We start from the raw sequence: 21,805 nt of genomic DNA on the forward strand, positions 1-21,805 counted from the left end.
TCCAAGACCATAAGTAACGAGGTAAATGTTTTCCAAATACAATATATCTGAAGACGTTTTGTCCCGACCCTGATTCATTAATGGAACTGTTAAGGTATTTACGGAGCTTAAGTTGTCAGTGAGCTAATCAACCCCTTTCCCTTGATTCCTTTTAAAATAAAGGACAGCATCAGTAATATTGCACACCATTCTAAAGAATTCCTGTGGGTGGTATTATTTTCAAAATGCAACGATACGATTTTTGAACAATTTTGGTAGGGTATTTAAGTTATTTTGAACACCAAAACTTGTTTTTAATGTATATTTTGGCTTTAACTGTTGGCATCTCGTTTTAAAACTTTCAGGATACCTCAATTAGCATGAAAGAAACATTTCCCTGGTAAAATTTAGAAAAGAAAATATTTTTCGAAATATTTCAAGGTCTGGAAGAAACTCATATAAAAACTACATGTTTAGTGTAAACATATTTATTTCGAAATCAACATCAAGTCAGAATTTTACAATTATACATAAATCACACAAGCACGAAAGGGATTAGAACGAAAGAAAACTTATATAGTTCCTCTCCCTAAAAAGTAACAGCAATAATTTACATCTATGACGGAGTTAAGTTTTTTAATGATATTTTTAATTTTGAATAAATACTAATGTAGAAAAAATATATAACATAAACATTATTTGATTATGGACTAGAAATACATGTTTGATTGACATTGGTGTGTAACTTAAATTTGGAGTCGGATTCACGAAAAACTCCGGTACGGACTGACGGATCAAGCAAAAGTTATTATGATTGTACACACATACGTAGTAAATGTAAAATGTAACACTTAAAAACTGCACTCCCAAAGCCGATAATCGGTAGGTCCGTAACTTGGACGTTAGTATATACAGTTGTCCATCAGATTGTCAAAAAACCTACTGGACTAACATTTTACTTGGTATCAAAACGATTGCATATATGGTTTATCCATGTTCAACATTTCAATCATCACATGCTATTGTTAAAATAAATGTTATCTTTAAAACTGATTGACTAATGACATGATTTAAAATATGCTATGCATCTTGATGTCGTGAAGAGGCCCGTGAAAAAAAGATGCATTCATTTGATATTTTGATTATGGTTTTCTCATAAACAGAACGACTGAAATGTACAGTCTGCTTCGCCTTCATCGACGCAACGTAAGAAAGAACCAATGCTTTCGTATTTCCTATCACATCTCTCAGTGCATTTTACATTTATGATTTAACTACTAACTCTCATCATGTGAATTTCATGGCAACCTGTTCTTGAAACATTAAATTCGTCCTCGTATAAACAACAATACCCTGGAAACCGTTTAAAAAAGAAAATTCTAAATCCCTCATCATAGAGTCCTCGTAACACATTCAAATGATGTCTGTAGTCTTTTTTATTTCTGTGGTCTAACTGCCATGGCGGAAGATCCACCCAGCTATGAAATTCCATTATCAATTGTTTGATCCCTTTGAGTGCCCCACTTTTAAGCATTTCTGGCAATGCTTCCCATTCTGCACCCTCTATGTCAATCTTCATCATAGCTATATTTGACTGCAAAGAATACAAAACTTAAAGATATGCTATGCTGACATTTTCATAAGCGAAAGAGTTAACAATTATTACACATTTAAATATATGCGTAAACATGAAACAGACATCTCATCTTTTGAGTTGAAATGGTAACATGTGTTAACTTCAGAGCACTACAAAGTAATAACTGTGTAAGTAAATAAAGTATGAATTCATTTGTCATCATGACTTCACTTTATGAAGCACTCATATCTGAAATCAACAACAACAACAACATTTATTCAGCAATTAAGCATTTTTATAAATGCTTCTAGCCTAAACAGAGTTGACATGTAGCGAGGCATATTTAACATTTAATATAATAATACAGATACTGAGAGAAGCTTTACAAGATTATTATTATTACATCCAGAACATTCTAACATACAATGACTATGTTGGATGGAAAAATGGTGTTGCTTCTAAAATGAAACTAACTTTCAATATCTTGTCTTAGTTTATTCGCAAAATAAATCAATTTTGAGAGATTTAGTAATTCCTTTCTATTTTCCGTAGACATCAAATTATCAAATTTATTTAGAGTGGGCCATCTACAATAATACGGTTTTAGATATTTTCTTCGTAATTCTATATATAACGGACATACAAGAAGAAAGTGATATTCATTTTCTAAAGAATTCAGATTACAAAATTTACATTTTCTATCATTTCGATCCGTGTTGTTATATCTACCCCTTTCTATTTCCAAATTATGTGATGATAACCTAAATCTACTAAGAGCAATTCGAAACTTTTTATCTTCAATTATATTTAAGTACTTTTCAGGATTAAATGAATGTTTAAATCTACTGTAAGAGAGTAATCGTTGAAAATTGTTAATGTTAGCATACCAAGTTTGATAATAATTGTCTAATATTCTCTGTTAGTAGAAAGGGAAATACTGTTACTATCTTGACTTATCCATATATCCGACAATCCCAGGTTTTCTAACAATATCTTTATTTGAAACGCCCAGTTTGAATTATTATATGTAATATTATTATTCGCATCGTTACGCAGCATATGATAATTTTTTTTGTAATGAGTTTTCATTCGAATTCAGTTAACGAAACCAGTAGCGTACCATATTTATCTTTCTATATATTATCATGGGAACTCTTCCTAGTTCTCCATACAGACCAATCAAGTTGGTTGATTTATTAACGCACAAAAGTTTACGACAAAACTTGGTGTGAATAATTTCAATGTCTTTCCCATCATTCATGCCCCAAATTTCAGAGCAGTAGTTAAGAACAGTAGCAACTAATGAATCAAACAATATACATTTTTCGCTCTTTGAAAATTCGTAACTATTAAAAATTGTAAACAATTTATGCATAGCCTTAGACGCATGCTCTGCTATGCATTTTTGTGTTCTATGCCAACTTCCATTTTTAAAGAAGTATACCCCCAAATATTTAAATGACGTTACAATCTCTAATTTTGTATTATATAAAGAAAAGTCATAATGAGTGTGTCTAGTACTTTTTTCAAAAATCATAACCTTAGTCTTCGTAGTATTGATCTTTAATCCCCATGTATTACAATATATCTCAACGTCATGTAACATCGATTGTAAAGTTTCTGGTGAAGTAGCAAAGAGCACTTGGTCGTCTGCATACAAGATGAGAAATAATATTAAGTCTTCGTATGAAAATATTCCATCTAAATCAGAGTTTATATTATCAACAATATCATTCACGAACATCATAAACATCAAAGGAGAGCCAGGGTCCCCCTGTTTTACGCCGAAATTTGAAACAATAGGTTCAGATATTTGATTTTTGTATTTAAGGACGTATGCTAGAATTTGGTGCGAAAATTTTCCCAATAACAGAATTTCTTCAAACTTTGGATATTGAAGGACAATCATCTAAGAAACAAAAATATGCAATAAAAATCATAGGTCACCGGTATCGAAAAAGAGTTATCTGCCCTTGAAAACGGCATTTTCCCCAAAAATGGCGTTTTCAAGGGCAGATAACTCTTTTTCGATACCGGTGACCTATGATTTTTATTGCATGTTTTTGTTTCTAAGATGATTGTCCTTCAATATCCAAAGTTTAAAGAAATTCTGTTATTGGGAAAATTTTCGCCCATCTCATATACAGGGAATTATAGCGTACGCCTTTAATACATGAACGCACAATATTATACATAGATTTAATTGCTTTGACCATTGTAGAGCTTACTCTTTCTGTTGTTAATTTTTGCCAAAGAAATGACCTATTTATCCTGTCAAAACATTTTTCATAATCGATGAAAATGGAATAGACTTTATGACCAGAATTCAATAATTTTGAGATTACCGAGTGAAATATAAAAACGCAATCGACAGTACTCTTTCCTTTTTGAAAACCAAACTGATTATTTGATATTTTCTCATATTTAACTGTCCATTTTGTTAGCCTATTTAAAAGGATCTGAGAGTATATTTTTGCAAATATATTGTTCAGCGTTATACCGCGGTAATTTTTTACATCAGTTTCATCACCGCCTTTAAATAAAGGTACTATAACCCATCTCCTCAACATTTGGGATACTCGGAATTTGTGAATAGTCTGTTAAATAGTGATAGTAAATATGGTGAAATTACATCATACGGCGCCTTGATAATTTCTGCGGATATGCAGTCGGGACCGCACGCTTTAAAATTATTTTGTTTAAAAACTGCTTCGCGGATCTCAGATTCTAATATCACCCTGTCTAATTCCTCATCATAAATGTCTGTATTTTGCTCGTTTTCTATGTCATTAAAATTGCTATTTACATGGTCACTCAGTAATGTATTAAAATGATTGTATAAATCTTCTATTTTTATTCCCATCGCTATCACTATTTTTATTTTTATGGCATTTCTTTATTGATTTCCAAAATTTACGAGGTTGACTTTTCGCAATTTTTTTCTAATCGTTTTCCTTCATTGAGCTTAAATCTAGCTTTTGCCTTTTTCCTTATTCTGTTATACTTAGTACGCATGCTTGTAAAATTAACTCTATTTTCCTCATTTTTGTCTTTTACGAATTATTTCTTGCTTTCTTGAAATTAGTTTTTGCTGTGTAACAAGATTCATCAAACCATTTCGATTTATTAGATAATCGAGAATTTGAATTCGAGAATTTTATTGACTTTCCAAATATTTTTAATGCGTTTTCATGTAAAAAGTTGGTTATTATTTCAACCTGGGAATCAACTGAGTCAAGTTCGTGTTGATTGTTTAATAAAAGTGACTGAAAATCGTTGACTTTTTCTTCGTCCCATACAATCTTATTTTCCGTATGATATTTATTATCCGGATTATTTGACTGGTCGCACGAAATAGAACGTTTCCCTTTAAAACTAAAATATAAAGGTGAATGATCTGAAAAACTGTTCCAGTCTAGTATTTCAAAATCCGAGATAACACTATAATTCAAAAAATGTGATAAAAGATAATCCGTGACACTTAGGCCACGTGGTGAACAAAACGTGTGTTTACCTAATCCATGATCTTTATGCAATCGACCGTTCAAAATGATAAAACCTGTACTTTTACATAAAGAAACATTTTTTTACCGTTATTTTCAATGCATCTATCCTGATTAGAACGGGTGGGTATGGTATAAATTACTTGCAATAAATCATCATCATCATCATCATCGTAATCAAGATACTTGTCATAATCTAATAAATCCGGTAAATCTGATGACCTTGAGTTCATATCATAATAAGGTAACTAACATTTTCTTTTGTCAAACTTTGTAAAGCAAGAGTAAACTGCAGTTTTGAGGTAGTGGACCCGTAATAGCACTCGATAATTTCCGCTAACACCTTCGTGGTTCAATTTTGACAAGATTACCATTAAACCAAAGAACATGCAACAACTGTGAAAATAAGTTAGGACACGAGTTTCATTATCTTTTCGAGTGTAACCTGTTTTCAAATGAACGAAAAAAAATCAAACCATATTTCTTCAGAAATCCGAATGTATTTAAATAGGAACAACTTATAAATACTGGAAATAAAAAAAGAAATTTTAAAATTGTGCAAATTTGTTAAAATTATATAGGAGAGATCGTGTTTGCATACAAATTCTATTTTTAGAACTGATAAGACAGTGATCGGGTGGGCAGAAGCCGACCGTCCATGTTTTTTGTAAACAGTGATGTTTTTCTAACGGTCTAAACTTTCTTAAAACACAAATTACATAAATAATTTTTTGATCAATGGAAAGGTTATAAAACAAGCAATTTATTGATTACTTTTAATTGTTATTTCGAAATAAAATGGATCAATTATGAACGCTTAACTTACACTGTTTTTCTAAAGGTTGTGAAAATCACTACGCCGCTTTTAAAATTATATGTCATTTAAAACGTTTATTCATTGAAAAAAGATATTTGGATACAAAAATATGAAGATTGTTAGTATTTCAAATCTTTTTGAATTTTGAAAATCCATAAATGAGCAAAAAAGTTATTAAAAATTAAAAATTCTGATTCATTACGCAAACGGTGTTAAAATCATTTGTTTTGCCAACCACCAGATAAACAGATGTTAACGCGTGACGTCACGGCGATCTCTCCTATTGTCACAGCTAAGATAAATGATATTTTGTATTTTCATCTCCGTACATTTTATGACTCTCCGATGCCCGAATGGGGGCATCATTTATTTATTTATATATATATTTATTTATTTATTATATTGTAATACTGACATATGACATCTAGATATGAAAGGCGTTATTGTGAAAACATCATATTTTGTTAGAATTGAATTGTACTATTATTTTCTTATGAGCCTCCAATATATTGTTAAAAAATCTCACCTCTTTTATTCATGTATTCATGAAATGAGTGAAATAAAAGGTTTTTGACTTTTTTGAATTCCTGCGCTTTTGAACTCTGAATCGTGATACATTAGACGGCAAACCACTCGAAGGCCTTGTTTGTTTTCATTCATACATGTTCACTGAATAATTTTGATAATAATTATGATCTGAAACGACATGCGGAAATCTGACCTCATATCTGGCCGTCTTACCGGTCTGCTCGTAAACCATTGTTTATCGCGGAATATAAGGAGCTTGAAAATATTCTTTGTTTCACTGGCATATTAGAATATGTATTTTCGTTAGGTAATTCGGCATTCTTCGGTTGTAAATGTATAGCTCAACATGCACATGATCATGGCTTTCCGTAAAACCCGGAGAATGTGAAATCGCATACGGAAATTACGTAATCTGCCGACTTTCATTACAGGTCCACTACCTTAATGCCTGTGAATAAGAAACATGTTCAAGAATTATGTATTACAATCTTAAGTATCTGAAATTGTTAACACCCTGTAGTATATCAATGCTGAAAAAAATAACATTTGCCTAAAAATAGGCCTCATTTACTTTATTCAATGACATGTATACACAAGAATAACGCAAACATCACTTAGAGGGTATGTTAATCCAAAAAACAAGCATATTTAGTGAAAAGAAAATCTAAATGAAGCTTACATTTTGGTGATCTAATTCTGTTCTTATACTGTTTAAAGTTTTCATTTTCCAGTTAGTGTTCATTACTTCATCAGTTTTCCACAACCCCATCGAGTGGAAATATACAGCAGGGGAATGCTGATGGTCGGCCATACCGTTCCTATTAAAAGGCAGCAGAAATAATTTGTACTTAAGGTTTAGCAGTACATCACAAAACAACAGAAATTATTAGTAAATGAACAACATCTTGACAAACAACTTATCTGTCCAATACATGTTTTACTGTTCTGTCCCATATAATTGGATACTTAAAATAGTCTAAAGGAGTTGTCCCCCTTTAAAAAAGAATGCCATTTGTAAAGAAATAAATGTAAACATTTGTCAAAAACGATGTTTTACCTAGTTATTTTAAGTTTAAACACTGGTACATTGTTGCAAATGCATCAAAACTAAGACGTGTAACAGCTTTTTAAAAATGGTGAGTTTTGAAAGGAGCTGAACTGTCCAGAAATGTGGCCCCTCCATGCAGTCCCTTTCCGGAATTCAATATATGTATGAGTAAATTGACAATGGTTTTGCAGAATAATATACATGTTTTATATGCTGTTTAATTTTCATGTAAAACAATGCTTTCTTTCTATGATTTGGTGATGTTCAAACTTTTTTCTCCGAAACATGGACCTGAACTCTTTCAAAAACGACATTTGAAAGGGCTATAAATTTAATGCAGATACAGTATAGCTATTATGTTGTTAAATATCCAGTGTGATTTCAAAAGAAATTTGCTCGAAAGGTTGCTACTAGTAGTGATTATTCCTTCAAGTTTTAAGAAAACTGGGAATATTTTAATATGGTCATTGTCACGAACAAGTTACTAAATAAGCAAATAATCTATCTAAAAACATTTGAAATAAACAGGAACTTACGCTGGATCAAAGCTATGTATTATACACCCATACAGCTTACTCAGTTCCTCATCAAACGAAAAGTCTGTTCGTACACTGAATAGAATCGAAAAGAAAAGAAATTAATGCATTTATGTGTATGTTTAACGCTAATCGGAGGACTTCGTGCTCAGTTCCAACCGTTTCGCAGAAAAATACTTCTATTTCACAAACGATTGCGCCAAATTTACTTTTGACGGTTTCATTATCGTTCTTGTTTAATAATACATGTATATCCATCCCATCCCAAACAAAACGATATTATTATGTTATAGATACGTTACCCAAAGGAATACACGACACAAGGCTTTGAGGGTACCACATCTTGATTTTCACACAAGTCATAGCCGCCATCTTGATGGTTGCCAAGGTGAATTTGGCGCGTACATGGAACTTGGATACTTTCTATGTACCTAAGTATTAAAAGAGTGGAAGGAAATTTAAATTAAAGATTCTGGTTGTTTTGGGGTTTCAGTATAAAACGCGTCCTTAAAATTAGGCATTCACCTTAAATTGAATCACGTTGTATAAAACTATATTAACCTTTAGCCTGCTGGCGGCGAATATTTCTGCCTCTGCGACCAGTACAGACCAAGATCAGCCTGCATATCCGTGCAATCTGATCATGGTCTACACTGTTCGCTATTCAGTCAGTAAATTTTCAGTGAACACCCCTTCAAATAATAATTGGTATTGCCCAAACTGAATGATGGACCAGTCCATTTAGGAAATTTAGCAGGCTAAGGGTTAAAATGCGGCTCAGTATAATATTTGCGAGCGATAAAATTGATCTGAAAAGCTACGGAAATGGTCGAAAATAACCACATCAAAGCAAAATAGACTTTAAAATGTTATAAAAACGGTAAATTCAAACAAAAATGTGATGGAAAATGAACACGAACACTACTTGTTTTGACATTATTGTGTGAATTAAAAGTTCAAAATAGATTTGCTTGTTTAGTTTTAAGTAGTTAAAGCTTAGGACAATTAACAGATTTATCTTTTTTCAGGTAAGAAAATTTTCTCGAATACCTGTGATATTGCTCTTCCAAATCTCGAAATTGCATTAACTCGAGTATAAAAGGTGGTGGGACACGAACTCGGCCCTGGTCGTCTACAAATATTGTTGCACCCCGACTTTTTGTTTGCAGTAGTCCATATTCCTCTTTTAATTTCTACAAAGGTAAAGTTAAATATCTTATTCACTTCTTAAAGTGGACATACCAACTCTCATGAATATAAGCCGTTATGGTTCGGCAAACATCATATCTCTGTATCATTCTTTACTTTATCAAAAACATTGTATATATACCCTAAATTCAAAGTGTTTTATTATGTTTTATAATCATATTTTCTTTCATCAATGATACATATTTTGTTATTTTTTTCATTCCAGTCATAAAGGTGTTTGTGAAATTAAAGCGGTTACTGATCTTATTTCTTTTGTTTGGCTTCTGGTAGCATTCCACTTCAGATGCAGTTCATAAACTAATTAAATTGCTTACTCTTTCCATTGTCGCGTTCAAAGTCAGTGTAGATAAGTCCAGAGCTTTTTTCTGAAAGAACATTAAAAAGATAAAACCTATATAAGAGACACAGATCCATTATAGATTTCTGCCTTCATACATGCGATTATTTTATTTCTTTTGTGTGCTGTCGCGATAGAATTGACAAACTTGCAAAAATGGCTTTTCATCTTCATACGCGATTAGAACATTTGTTTCTGTGCCGGTTGAGTACATCTCAAATCAGGATATCCTCTAAACAATTGTATGCCCCCGTGTGTGTATGTTACTACAAATTGTAACAGATATGCTAACTTATATATATGATCATATTTCTTTTAAAAGCAGTCTTCTAATTGTTGACAGTACACTGTATACTGTTCTACACTGGTGCCAGCACTATTGAGATTATCCTTAGTTGATATATGTACCAAATCCTGGTATACATTGGCTTTCTTACATCAGAAGCATTTGAGGTTTTTAACTACATAACATTTCTTAAATTCATTATGCACAAAATGTGTTGCGATTTTGGAAAAAAACAATCATGCATTCCACACATTTTGTCAGATAGTACTTTGTGACGGGACGTCTCACAAAGCGAAGGAGGAAGCCTGATAACGGCCGTCCAACACGATACCGATAGAAGAAGATAAACCCGAGGTTGATATTATTTTCTGAAAGCTTGCAATGATAAAAGTTGACAAAATAAACATGTCAAGTTTAAAAAAATCATACAATGCTACACATATCATTATAACTAGAAAACAGCAAATTGATTATATTTATATAAATGTTTGAGGCGGAGTTTTCCAGTACTGGTGAAAACATGAGAGAGTCCAGTCGGGTATGCAAGAGACGTTACACCTATTTTAGATTATAAATATCCAACATGTGTTACCACTGTATATATATATATATCTTCAAAAACAGGCATATTTAAAACATGCGTTCAGGTTAGAGTTCCGTATATAGTAATTAACTTACTACTCGTATTGATGGGATCTCTGGCTCCGAGTTTCCATGGCGACGAACCAGAAAGACTAAAACTACCAGTGCCAGAGATATAACAACCAGAGCCCGGAACTGTCGAGTTCTTACGATCCACATTCTGTCTGTGTTGATCATTGGTAGCACGATATTCACGTGTGCCAAGAGACAACCTGAAATAGTTTTGATCTGAATAAAACCGTTGCAAATTGCTTTAAATTTTACTGTCAATGTCTTATTACTGGTTTGAAATGATAAAGTGTTGAAGATGTTTTTTCATTTATGAAAACATACACTGCTTTTGATATTTCACACAATATTTAGGTTAAATGCCTTCTCCTAGAAAATGTTCATTGAATTATAAATATCCGTGACCTTGATTGTACTGTGCTGCCGTTCATATTGTCAAGTTAGGAAGTCTCAGCTTATTTTAAACTAGACTGGGAGTGGAGGGCGGAGATGGTAACTGTATTGAACAAAACAGCTAACCCGCCATTAGTTCTTTTGCCAGTAATTTAAAAATTACCGAACGTACAATTATGAAATTAAGTCTACGCTTAGAACAAGATGTTGTTGATAAGTGTTCACAATTTCAAAAAAAAAGTCAATTTATGCTATCCTATACATTCGCTCATTTTACAACTTTAATCACTCTTTGAAAAATCACAATTTATTTATTTATTTATTTGGGTTTTACGGCGCACCAATACAGTATAGGTTATATGGCGCCAAACAGGACTACAAATTTTGGTTTCACATCTCAATTACATCGAAATAAAAACATGAGGTATGGAAAATCACAAAGATGCGCTAAAACGTATAGAATTTACAAACTAGCGAAAACACGTTATGAGGGAGTAAAAATGACAAGACGAACAAAATAATTACGCTGTCATGCCTTGTCGTAGACAAGCAGTTAATATATGTGTGAAATCAAAATCTACAACACATAATTTCTATAAATTGTATATATATATTCATTATCTAAAAAAACACATCTTTCATGTGTATTTTTGTGACTTTTTAAAAACGGGGCTTTGGTACTAGTAAAATGAATAAAATTATAGCTTTGCGTAATTTAATAATAAAGAATTTTTTATATGTTATTATTGATAGATCGATCTAACTGTTCTCATAATTTAAGAAATGCACATATATTAATTTCTTAACTATTTGCAAAACAGCAAATGGCGGGTTACCTCTTTCATTTCTTTATAGATAAGAACAAGTTGAATTATTGATAAGATACAGTTTTGTGGTTTGGAATGTCATAAAACGCGCGGGTTTAAAGGTCGTTTAGAACTACATGTATAAATAAGAAGTTTTTAAAATAATGAAAATGGCGATTATCAACGTGATTTCATGATAACAGTACTTTAAGAAAGCAACAACAACAACAACAAATAACAACGACAATCACGTGGTTTTATTGGGGCGGTGCGTAAGCTCCGCCTCCAATGGAATTAAGACGGGAAAATGAAAGCCCGTCACTTCTTAGTGCAAAACGGCAAAGCGCATCCACTTTCTACATCTTCTCATAAAGAAGAGCACCGAAAACAAAGCGGATGAATATGACCTATATTGCGGCTATTTTAGACTTGTCTGGTTCCCGTCGTACTATGTATTTTAGTACGACAGTGAAGGAGGGGCAGGTAAACCAGACTATTTTTACACTCTGACGTCATTAGGGAAAACCCCACTTGGTTTTAATCTGAATTGTCTAAAAATATATACAAGTCAGTGACTTAATTGAAGCTTGGCGGACTACTTTTTTAATTTTTTTCTTAAAACGACGCCATCTTGTTCTTTCCAATAACTGCAAAAAAACATATCTACGCGATTATTATTATCAAAGAAGTATAAAATAAATTTATTTTATACTTCTTTGTTATTATAAACTGGACTTTTATTAGGTTCGTGAGACCATGGTACAAATGTATAGTGTATGCATACCGTATTTGCAATTACTACATAAAAGTTTTTATAACGGAAACGCTTGAGGAAACGGAAAGTGACTCGTGTTAGCATTTGTTCAGGATTTTAGCTTTCTGCAATTAAAATTAGGAAGATATTGCATCTGGAATGGAGTGTTATTGAATAAAATCATCGAGGATACGGGTTGCCTATTTGTTCTGTCAAGCGGCGTAATGGCGTGTGTATAAGTCACGTCATTTGTTTGCTTGGTGAAGATGGGTAATTCGGTAAACAACAACTTCGGACAAAATTTTGCATGGCAGCAAATCAAAATTATTCAAGAATGTTAAGCAGAACAGAGAGGCCGGGCAAAAAGTTAAACAAGGTTAGCGTTTGTTTATCAGCTCATATTTTTAGTCCTATCAATAAGACCTGACATAACATATTTTAACATTTTGACGTCTATCTGTTATGTCCGGTCTTATCGGATCGCCATTTATAACATGTAGCCAGAAGTGAACACACATCATGTCGCCTTTATTCTTCAAATTACGAACAATATAACCCAGTCCGAAGTGAAAGAACACTACTTACACCGAAAATAATCATTTTTTCAACAGCATATGTGAATAATTATAGTGTTATTTCTAGAGCGACGCAGCGGGGCGCCCCGCCCTGCCCTTTTTTACTGCCGCCACGCTGCCCGTAAAATGTGCCCTCTTGCCTTTGATCTTATGCTAAATCCCGCCAATTTCCCTGTTGACATGCCTCGACGATTTTTTGATCAGCAAATTACGTCACGGCGAGTGCACACAGGTAATGAGAATCAGTGAAGTGTTAAAACAAATTGATAAAGGGTATGGATCCTGTGAAACGTCAAAAAAAGCGTGCGTAAGCGGCCAGCTGATTACCGAGCACGTGAAAAGTGCCCTAGATTTCTTTGAGCAAAATTTAAATTAGACCGTCGTTTACTATAACAAGTATATATCAATGCAGTTTGATTCTACTGTAATTTAAACTAGAAAATGCACACATTTTAATGATTATCGAAAGTAAAAGAAAGTTTAGAATGTCCGTTCACGAGTCTTATTACTCCCGATGTCGTATGTAATTTTTCCATTATTCCTTCAAAAAAGCTGACAGTCGGTGTATTTTTTTATGATGAGAAACATCAAAATATGTGGAACTATCCCTGGTTTACCCTAGTAGGTCATTTAAACTGAGTAAAAACTACTTTCAGACAACATTCCGAAAGTGTACCAGTATCCGGATAGTATATTTTGGATATGCGATTTAGTAAACTTTAACCTTACTGTAATAGCACTTTTCTGTTAATGAAATATTGATGAAAGACCTGATAAATACAACAGGTATTTTGATAATTATCAGTTTACAATGTGACCTGAAACAGGCCTTTAACTATGTTGTTTACAACATGATCTTGATTTCAAGATTAAGCTTATATTAAGGTCCTCCACTATTTCACATTCATATGAATAAGTTGACATTCTTGGTGACATTTTTAAGGGAAAGGCTTGAATGGTTTAACCTAAACTATAAAGTAAGTAAAAAGCCTTTGAAAACTTTGTGACTGGTTTTGGGAAGATTTAGCACTTTATTCTGTGACACAAAGAAGTATAATAAAATTTATTTTTATAGCTCTTTGTGTGACATTTCTTTTAAGTGTGGAATAAAGATAAATGGAATACATATTAACTATAGACATCTAGAAATGCAACTACTGCTATGGTAACTTTCACATCTAAAAGGGCACCCTGCCCCTTTCGGACAGCACCCTGCCCCTTTTTGGCAGCACCCTGTCCTTTTTGAGCTCTAGAAATAACACTAAATTACAAAACAAAAGTTACTTTTCATGTTAAATATAGACTTGTTTCTTTCAACTGTATGTATCGCTGTGTATCTGTGTTATGGTGTGCAACATTGCCGGTCTATTCCGAATGTTGTGTAAATACAATTTATTTTGAGAATCAATTTTAGACGAAATATTTTCGCTCTATAAACGGTTTGACGTATTAATCTTCAGATTTTTATGCAAGGTAGCAGGGGTGGCAAAATCTGATTTTGACTTGTTTGTCCTTTTTGTCAGTTGCTATTTTGTATTTGTCCGTATAGTAGTTTCATGTATATAGTAAATTCTAGTCAAATTAGACTCGTCCGTACAAGCTTTGGGACAAACTGGGCAATACGGACAATTGAATTTGCCACCCCTGGGTAGTCGAATGTATTTGATGATGATCATGAACGAGCATTAAATCACATCGTCAAAGGTAGTTGTTCTTTAAAAGTCAACAGGTGTACAGCTCCAGTCGCATTCGGTTTAATAATATTACAAAACGCACATTTTTACAAATTGATATCCAATCAATTGGACCTCATTCTATAAGTGTACAATGAAAAACGATATTCTTGTTTCGTTATTCAAATATCTTTTGAAACTGAATAACCATTTTAAATGTCGTATGATTTAAATAGCACTGTAGATGCCCTCAACTTTTAGGACACCATAAGTTATTTTACACTAACAACTTCTTTCAATAATTTAAATGGCATTTTTTCCCAATCTGAACAGTTATCACGCAGAAATTTTCACACTTTTGAGCAAGTCTCAATGAAACTTAGTCAGAATGTTACCCTTAATAAAACTTTTGATGAGTTCTTTATTGGGTCATCTTAGCTCTAAAACTAGGTCACCAGGTCAAATCAAAGGGAAAGCTTGTAAACACTCTAGAGGTTAAATGTTTGGCCCAGTCTTAATGAAACTTTGTCAGAATGGAACCCTCAATAAAATCTTAGAAAAGTTTGACATTGGGTCATCTGGGGTCAAAATCTAGGTCACCAGTTCAAATTAAAGGAAAAGCTTGTTTACACTCCAGAGGTCACAATTTGGGCCCAATCTTAATGAAACTTGGCCAGTATGTTACCCTCAATAAAGTCTTTGACGAGTTTGATATCAGGTTATCTTGGGTCAAAACTAGGTCACCAGTTCAAATTAAAGGAAAAGCTTGTTAACACTGTAGAGGCCACATCTATGACTATATCTTCATGAAACATGGTCAGAATGTTGATCTTAAAGATCGTAAGGTTCAATTTGTATCTAGGTCATCTAGAATAAAAAAAAACTAGATCACCAGGTCAAATCAAAGGAAAAGCTAATTTACATTAAAGAGGCCACATTTATGAAGATATCTTAATGAAACTTAGTCAGAATATTAATTTTGATATTCTTTATGTCAAGTGCAAATTTGGGTGAGGTGGGGTAAAAAACTCGGTCACTAGGTCAAATCAAAGGAAAAGCTTATTGAGGCCACATTTATGACTGTATCTTCATGAAACTTGGTTGGAATGTTAATCTTGGTGATCTTTAGGTCAAGCTCGAACTTGGGTCATGTCGGGTCAGAAACTGGGTCACCGGGTCAAATCAAAGGAATAGCTAGTTTACACTTTAGAGACCACATTTATGACCATATCTTAATGAAACTTGGTCAGAATGTTAATTTTGATAATCTTTAGGTCAGTAGCTCAGGGGAGCGATACATGGCCTTCATGGCCCTCTTGTTTATATTTTCTCTGACTCGCTTAATAAATTTAAATTTATATGACAGTAACCTAATATTCTCTATTTATTACATAAATGGCGTTGCAGGAGTGTAATACAGCCATTAAATAAAAACGATACTACACTGTTGTAATAAAGCTTTGACATTGACGTGATTTATAGTATAGGCGACGTCGGTCAAATTGACTTGTTTATATAGCAGAAGAAAGTCGAATATTTGGTGTTTCGACAAGAAAGGCTAACATGTGATAAAAAGAATTCATCTTACATTTGTGACTATCCACGTTGAATTTATTAAACTCTTTGAATATAATTGATAAAATGTGGTGTTTCACATTTTAACATGCAATCTGTCTTATATTTGGCATGAGTGTCATCGTCGGTCAGACGAAGTCTCTTGCGCAAACCACAGGTTCCTATCTCAATATTTGACTTTCATCTAAGAATGTTACAAAAACAGCTGAAATGCACCGCCCCATCAGTACTCTCAGTGCTTTGATTTTCTACAAAATCATGTTTGCCATAACTAGTATGTATTCAAAAATGGATAATGGAGTACAAAAACGGATGTAAACATAAAGTAGCCTTACACACGAGACGATCTATATTGATTTCCTCGAAAATATGAAAATCTGGGTGTGCAAGATTACTGATATAATTATGAAATAAATGAAAAACTTACCTTAGATATGAAAGACGATGTGCCGTTCTCCTGTGTATGAATTCGTCGTGTCAATACAGGATCCTTCAGAATATTTCATGTTTCAAGTTTATTTGTTTGTGTATCACAAATCCTGTCTCCTTTCTCTACCCCGTTTAAATATGAACACGAAACCTTCCTGCTTTGAGCAAATATTGACTTACAGATAGATTTAGGTATTCTGTTACACGTGTACCACTATATCCGGATGATTTTCTAAATCATATTGATTGAACCTGAAACTATTATTAATAATTTATAAAGAGTGAAAAACTGATGTATCACTGAAAACATAAATGTCTAAATGCTTTATTTACATAATGAGTAAAATGTTTTATTTTCATTGATTTCTTTGCAAATACATGTCACCATTGATGAATGCAAAACTACAAAGGATGAAAAATGAAGCAGTTTGATTTTAGAAAGTGTTTCTGTTAGTCAATATAATAGTTCCATTCAAAATTTTCCCGTAACTTCATTTATGTCCGCATTAATAGCTGGTGGCTTCATGAACTTTCAAAATAGTCTAGTCAAAACAGAACCTTCGTGTCAAATTATCATCAGTGTAAAATTGTGGGAAAAATAACGCGTACAATTTACGAAGTAGTTTTTTTCTATCCAATCATATTTAGAACTATCAGTCAGAATATTATGATAACCCTGTATAACTCAAGATATCACCAAGATAAAAACCGTCCCAAGTACCATCAGTCCTCGAAATCTATAGAGCGAATTCCCACTGCACTATCAGAACAAAGGTTTTATCGTAGCACTTTAGATATGACAGTCTGTATTCTATCGAATATATGCACATTTTGTCTTGTAGTTGTTCAAAATCAATATGTTTAATACAAGTGATATCAACATCTATGAGATTTCAAATAAGGATTTCATAAACAATTTTATCAGTGTAAAATAGTTTGGTTGTGCTGCACATGCTTGTAGATTTCTTTCTTTATCTATACGTGTACTTTAAAGTATTTTAAAGCATAAACATGTTTAAGGAGAAATAAAATGAGATAAAAGAAATCATCATAAAAATAATAATGATAAAGATTCTGTTTCAGGAGGAAGTAGGCTTACAATAGGCTTTATCTATTCTAATTTATATACTAATAATCAATATAACGGCATGTATAATGACAATATCCTACTATCAAGTCATACTGATTATAAAAAGAATGCCAAACTGGTGGAATCGTAAACTCGCCATAAGTGCCTAGTGCGCAAATAAGGCGCTTTGTGTATGTTTTCTTTCCTTTGCAAATAACCGTACCGGATATTGTATAGATGATAACAATAAGGTATGTTTTCTCAACTTTTCTGGTTCGTAAGCTGCAAAGCTAAGAGAAAATAAGTGAAATCTCTTCACCCTGCAGCATAGTGCTACCCCAAATTGAATGTGCAGCACGAGCCCAAGCCCAAGCCCAGGGGAGAGGGGGTGCCCCCACCCCATCACAGTTGGCTGAGAAATAACCTAAATTCATCAACGTTGCACCCAACTATTTTTGGCAAAGGAATAATATTTTCTCAAAATCTAGAAAAACAAAATGCACCAGAGGCCACCACTTCATACATTTTTTTTTCAGAATTGTCTTAGGGAGACCCCCTAACCCCTTTAAAAAAGAGGGAAATACCCCATTGCATATCCAAAATTGCACAAGAGGCCACCATTTTATACATATATTTCAAAATTTTCTAGCGGGGACGGGGGACCTCCTGACCCCCTTAAATAAAAGATGAATGTACCCAAAAAATGCACCAGAGGCCACCATTTCATACCTATATTTTAAAAAATTCCAAGCGGCGACACCCCTGACCCCATGAAAAGATTGGAGTGCCGTCTCCCAATCCTTAAGATTTAGACAAAAATGCACCAGAGGAAACCATTTCGAAATGAATACCTATATTTCAAATTTTTTCCAGGAGGAGCACCCCCCCCCCCCCCCCCCCGCACTTGAAATTAGAGGAGCATCCTCCTGTTGCTTAAAATTTAGACAAAAATGCACCAGAACCCACAACTGCATACCTATATTTCAACAAAATTCAAGGGATATACGCCCTGATCCCCTTAACACGAGCAGCGAGCCCCTTCCCGTACCTTACACCACTCTGTTGCATGCGCCTCGCCGGTGACGACTTCGATCTAAACTCAGATGCCCTACTTCCTCCCAATCAAATATTTCTGATATAATACGAGCCTGCACCAATTTGGCGAATTGCAAACTATCAACCCTTTGAGGAGACTAGCTATCTGTATTGGATTACCCACTACTGCCAGCGAAGATCATGCTACTGAGGTACCTTCTGAAATTCTACCGCTTAACTTTACACGAAAAAAGTGTGGGAAAGTCATGGCAAAACAACGCAGAAAACATTGCAAAATTAATGGAAAGCTACATAGCAAAAAATACAAATTTAATAGATAAATTCAGGTCTCCTTTTGGATACTGAAACTGAAACTGAATAATTTGAGAAGCCTATTTTTATACAATGTTATTCAATGGCGTTGTACATAATAATGATAATAATAGTTATTATAACAATGTTAATGATGACAATAATAGTAATAACAGCCTTATTGTAATAAACAGTCCTGATCGCACTCCTCCCCTTGAGGTCATTTCACCCCTATTGCCAATACCAGTGCTTAAAGCATCTGGTACGCCCAGACGGGCTGCATATAGAGGTACAACCCCCCGGTTAATGGTGCCATCATAAACTATTTAAGAAAGAAATACTATAAACTTCCCTACCCGTAGAGCCTTACCAACAATTGCGTTTATTAAACAAACCTTGGAGATATAAATGTTGAAATGTAAAACCTTTTACAAAAATTTAAGAACTATCACCTGCTGTTTTCGCATGATAAACAGTTATCAAAAATTTAAAACAATGCCGCGAAATCTCTGAAATACAGTGTCTGAAGATTTTTTTTGAATGTGTCAAGTGATTTTCTTTTGTGTAGTTCTAACGGCAGTTCATTCCAAAGTTTTGGACCAGTAGTACAGAAACGTTTTGCACTTGTATGGAACAATATAACGACATTCAGAATTTTCAGACGATCTCAAACCTTGTCTACTAGGAATATACTCTGTAAGCAATTCTGTTAAGTACAGAGGTGCTCTGCCAGTGTGACAGCTATACATGATAGAGACTGAGTATCTTGAACTCAATTCTTGCTTTCACCGGCAACCAATGTAAGTGGTACAATGTTTGTTCAGAACTGTCAAATTTCCTCCTGTTAAGGACAAGTTTTGCGCATATGTTTTGAATACAATTGGATGCATGTTGACACAGAGGATATAGGGTCACTGACCAACTTGACGATAAAGAGCATAGAACCAGAATTTTTCAGCTTCTTCATCAGACGTCTGACTACTGGAACAATCCTAGTTTATAACTAATAATCAAAAAGAGGATGCAAGGCAAATTATCAAAACTATTATGTCGGATGTAAACGACAGAACAGCAGAGGCATTTACTGATGGTTCCTGCAGACCAAATCCAGGTCCTTGTGGTGCTGGAGCCTGCATTCCCTTCCAAACACAGAACTAGTCTAGTTGAACTGAAACAACATGTATCAAAACATTGTTTGATACTTAAACAAAAACAGCTTTCAATCCACATCATTCATTAGACAAATGATTATTCAATTAATTAACAAAAACTTGTCGCATCTGTGCTCTGTACTCCTCCTTAATATCACCTCTATTTTTCTTGCATTCCAGGTGGGGATTTCTAGTGTTTTCACCGGTGCTAGAAAACTCCATCTTACACCCGGGATGTAAGATAACCCTCGTGCACTAAATCATGTATATCGAATTACATAGTATATTTAATAAATAATATATCTCATCCAGTGATTTGTCGTTGAATGAAATCAGATACGAAGGAATTATATCACGAGGGCGCAGTGAAAAATGAAAAACAATGATTTTATTCAAGAGCAAATCACTAAATACGCAGCTACAAGAAAATAGTGGTAAGAAGAAAATCATTCGTTTGATTGAATTCATGGCATGCAAGAAAAAGATTCTATCACTGGTTGTAGGTGCAGATGGGAATATCCGGCTCTCCGGTAATTATTTATGCTTTGAACTCGTCAGAGCCTCGTTACCACCAAAACAGTTACCCTCGAGCCAGATATTCCCATCTGCACCTATAACCAGCGAAAGAATTGTTTGTCATGTAACGGCGGGCAGTTAACCTAACCAGTGTTCCTGGATTCTGTACAAGTACAAACCTATTCTCCGCAAGTAACTGCCAACTTCCCCACATGAATCAGAGGTGGAGGACTAATGATTTAAGACACAATGTCGTTTATCAAAAAGTCACGGAGAACATACGCACTGCCCGATGATCGAACTCACGACCCCTCGATCCGTAGATCAACGCTCTTACCCACTGAGCTAAGCGGGCGGGCTAACCAGTGAAAGAATATATTAATAAAGTTACTTTATATAGTCCATAACACATGTACGTATTTATCCGATCTAAGAAAATTGCAATAGGGGAAATTCTGACCATGTATTTTCATTCGTAGTAGGCAGGCCTATACTTTATCACTTTAGCACTGCTTTCTCGGAATACTTCATTTTGGAAAGATTTTTTCCGACATCGATTATAACATCTGAATTCTTAAACTATATTACCTACATTTGAATTTCCCGCTTTCAAACTTCGGCGTGCTGATAATGAAGAAGTAAACACAGGTATTAATTAGTTACGCACGCACGCGAAGCCATATCATATATATGTCCTCCTACGGTAAATAAGGAAAGCACAAAGGGCCACAGTAACTGAAGGGGAAGAGAGACCACATAATTTTCTTTAATAACTTAAAATGAACAGTACAGGAAACACACAAAAATATGCATGTGTATCAAAAATTAAACTGACCAAAAAAAGAAGGAAGAAACAGAAAGCAAAATACACACAGGAGTTGAGGCTGCCACAATGACAGACAATCAAGTATATATACAAAGAGAAATTATTCATCAATGTCGTACATATCAATGCGGAGAAATCAAAAACCCAATGATTCATTTGACAGCAGCTGGCCTATGTAAGACTTGTCTTTCAACCGAAAACGAGAGTATGCGTACTGTCCG

General features: G+C 33.9%; 1 protein-coding gene across 3 annotated transcripts; it reads right to left on the reverse strand.

Moving 5' to 3' along the window:
• Positions 1–451: 451 nt before the first annotated feature.
• LOC123547354 (probable methyltransferase-like protein 24) lies at positions 452–17,520 on the reverse strand. 3 transcript variants are annotated; one of them, XM_045334381.2, is made up of 9 exons: positions 17,397–17,520; positions 16,674–16,927; positions 10,498–10,673; positions 9,511–9,561; positions 9,038–9,180; positions 8,290–8,418; positions 7,988–8,062; positions 7,083–7,221; positions 452–1,573 (listed from the first exon to the last, which is right to left on the reverse strand). In XM_045334381.2, exons 3-9 carry the CDS (start codon positions 10,636–10,638, stop codon positions 1,250–1,252), a joined length of 1,002 nt encoding a protein of 333 aa, XP_045190316.2. In that variant the 5' UTR covers positions 10,639–10,673; positions 16,674–16,927; positions 17,397–17,520; the 3' UTR covers positions 452–1,249. The 3 variants fall into 3 exon arrangements, with proteins under 3 accessions (XP_045190316.2, XP_045190317.2, XP_053407585.1); XM_045334382.2 differs by lacking the exon at positions 17,397–17,520 and adding an exon at positions 17,166–17,184; XM_053551610.1 differs by lacking the exon at positions 17,397–17,520 and having other exon boundaries at positions 16,674–17,273.
• Between the last annotated feature and the right edge of the window lie 4,285 nt (positions 17,521–21,805).

Source organism: Mercenaria mercenaria, chromosome 9 (assembly GCF_021730395.1).
Source record: "Mercenaria mercenaria strain notata chromosome 9, MADL_Memer_1, whole genome shotgun sequence".
Taxonomy (NCBI): Eukaryota; Metazoa; Mollusca; class Bivalvia; order Venerida; family Veneridae; genus Mercenaria; species Mercenaria mercenaria.

Excerpts from the sequence above, each read along its gene's own strand:
- LOC123547354 (XM_045334381.2), bottom strand. The coding sequence starts at position 10,638 with ATGATCAACACAGACAGAATGTGGATCGTAAGAACTCGACAGTTCCGG. Across the intron at positions 9,181-9,510 it reads TGAACGCGACAATGGAAAGA|AAATTAAAAGAGGAATATGG; the intron begins GTAAGCAATTTA and ends TTACCTTTGTAG. Across the intron at positions 8,419-9,037 it reads TTGGAAGAGCAATATCACAG|GTACATAGAAAGTATCCAAG; the intron begins GTATTCGAGAAA and ends TTTAATACTTAG.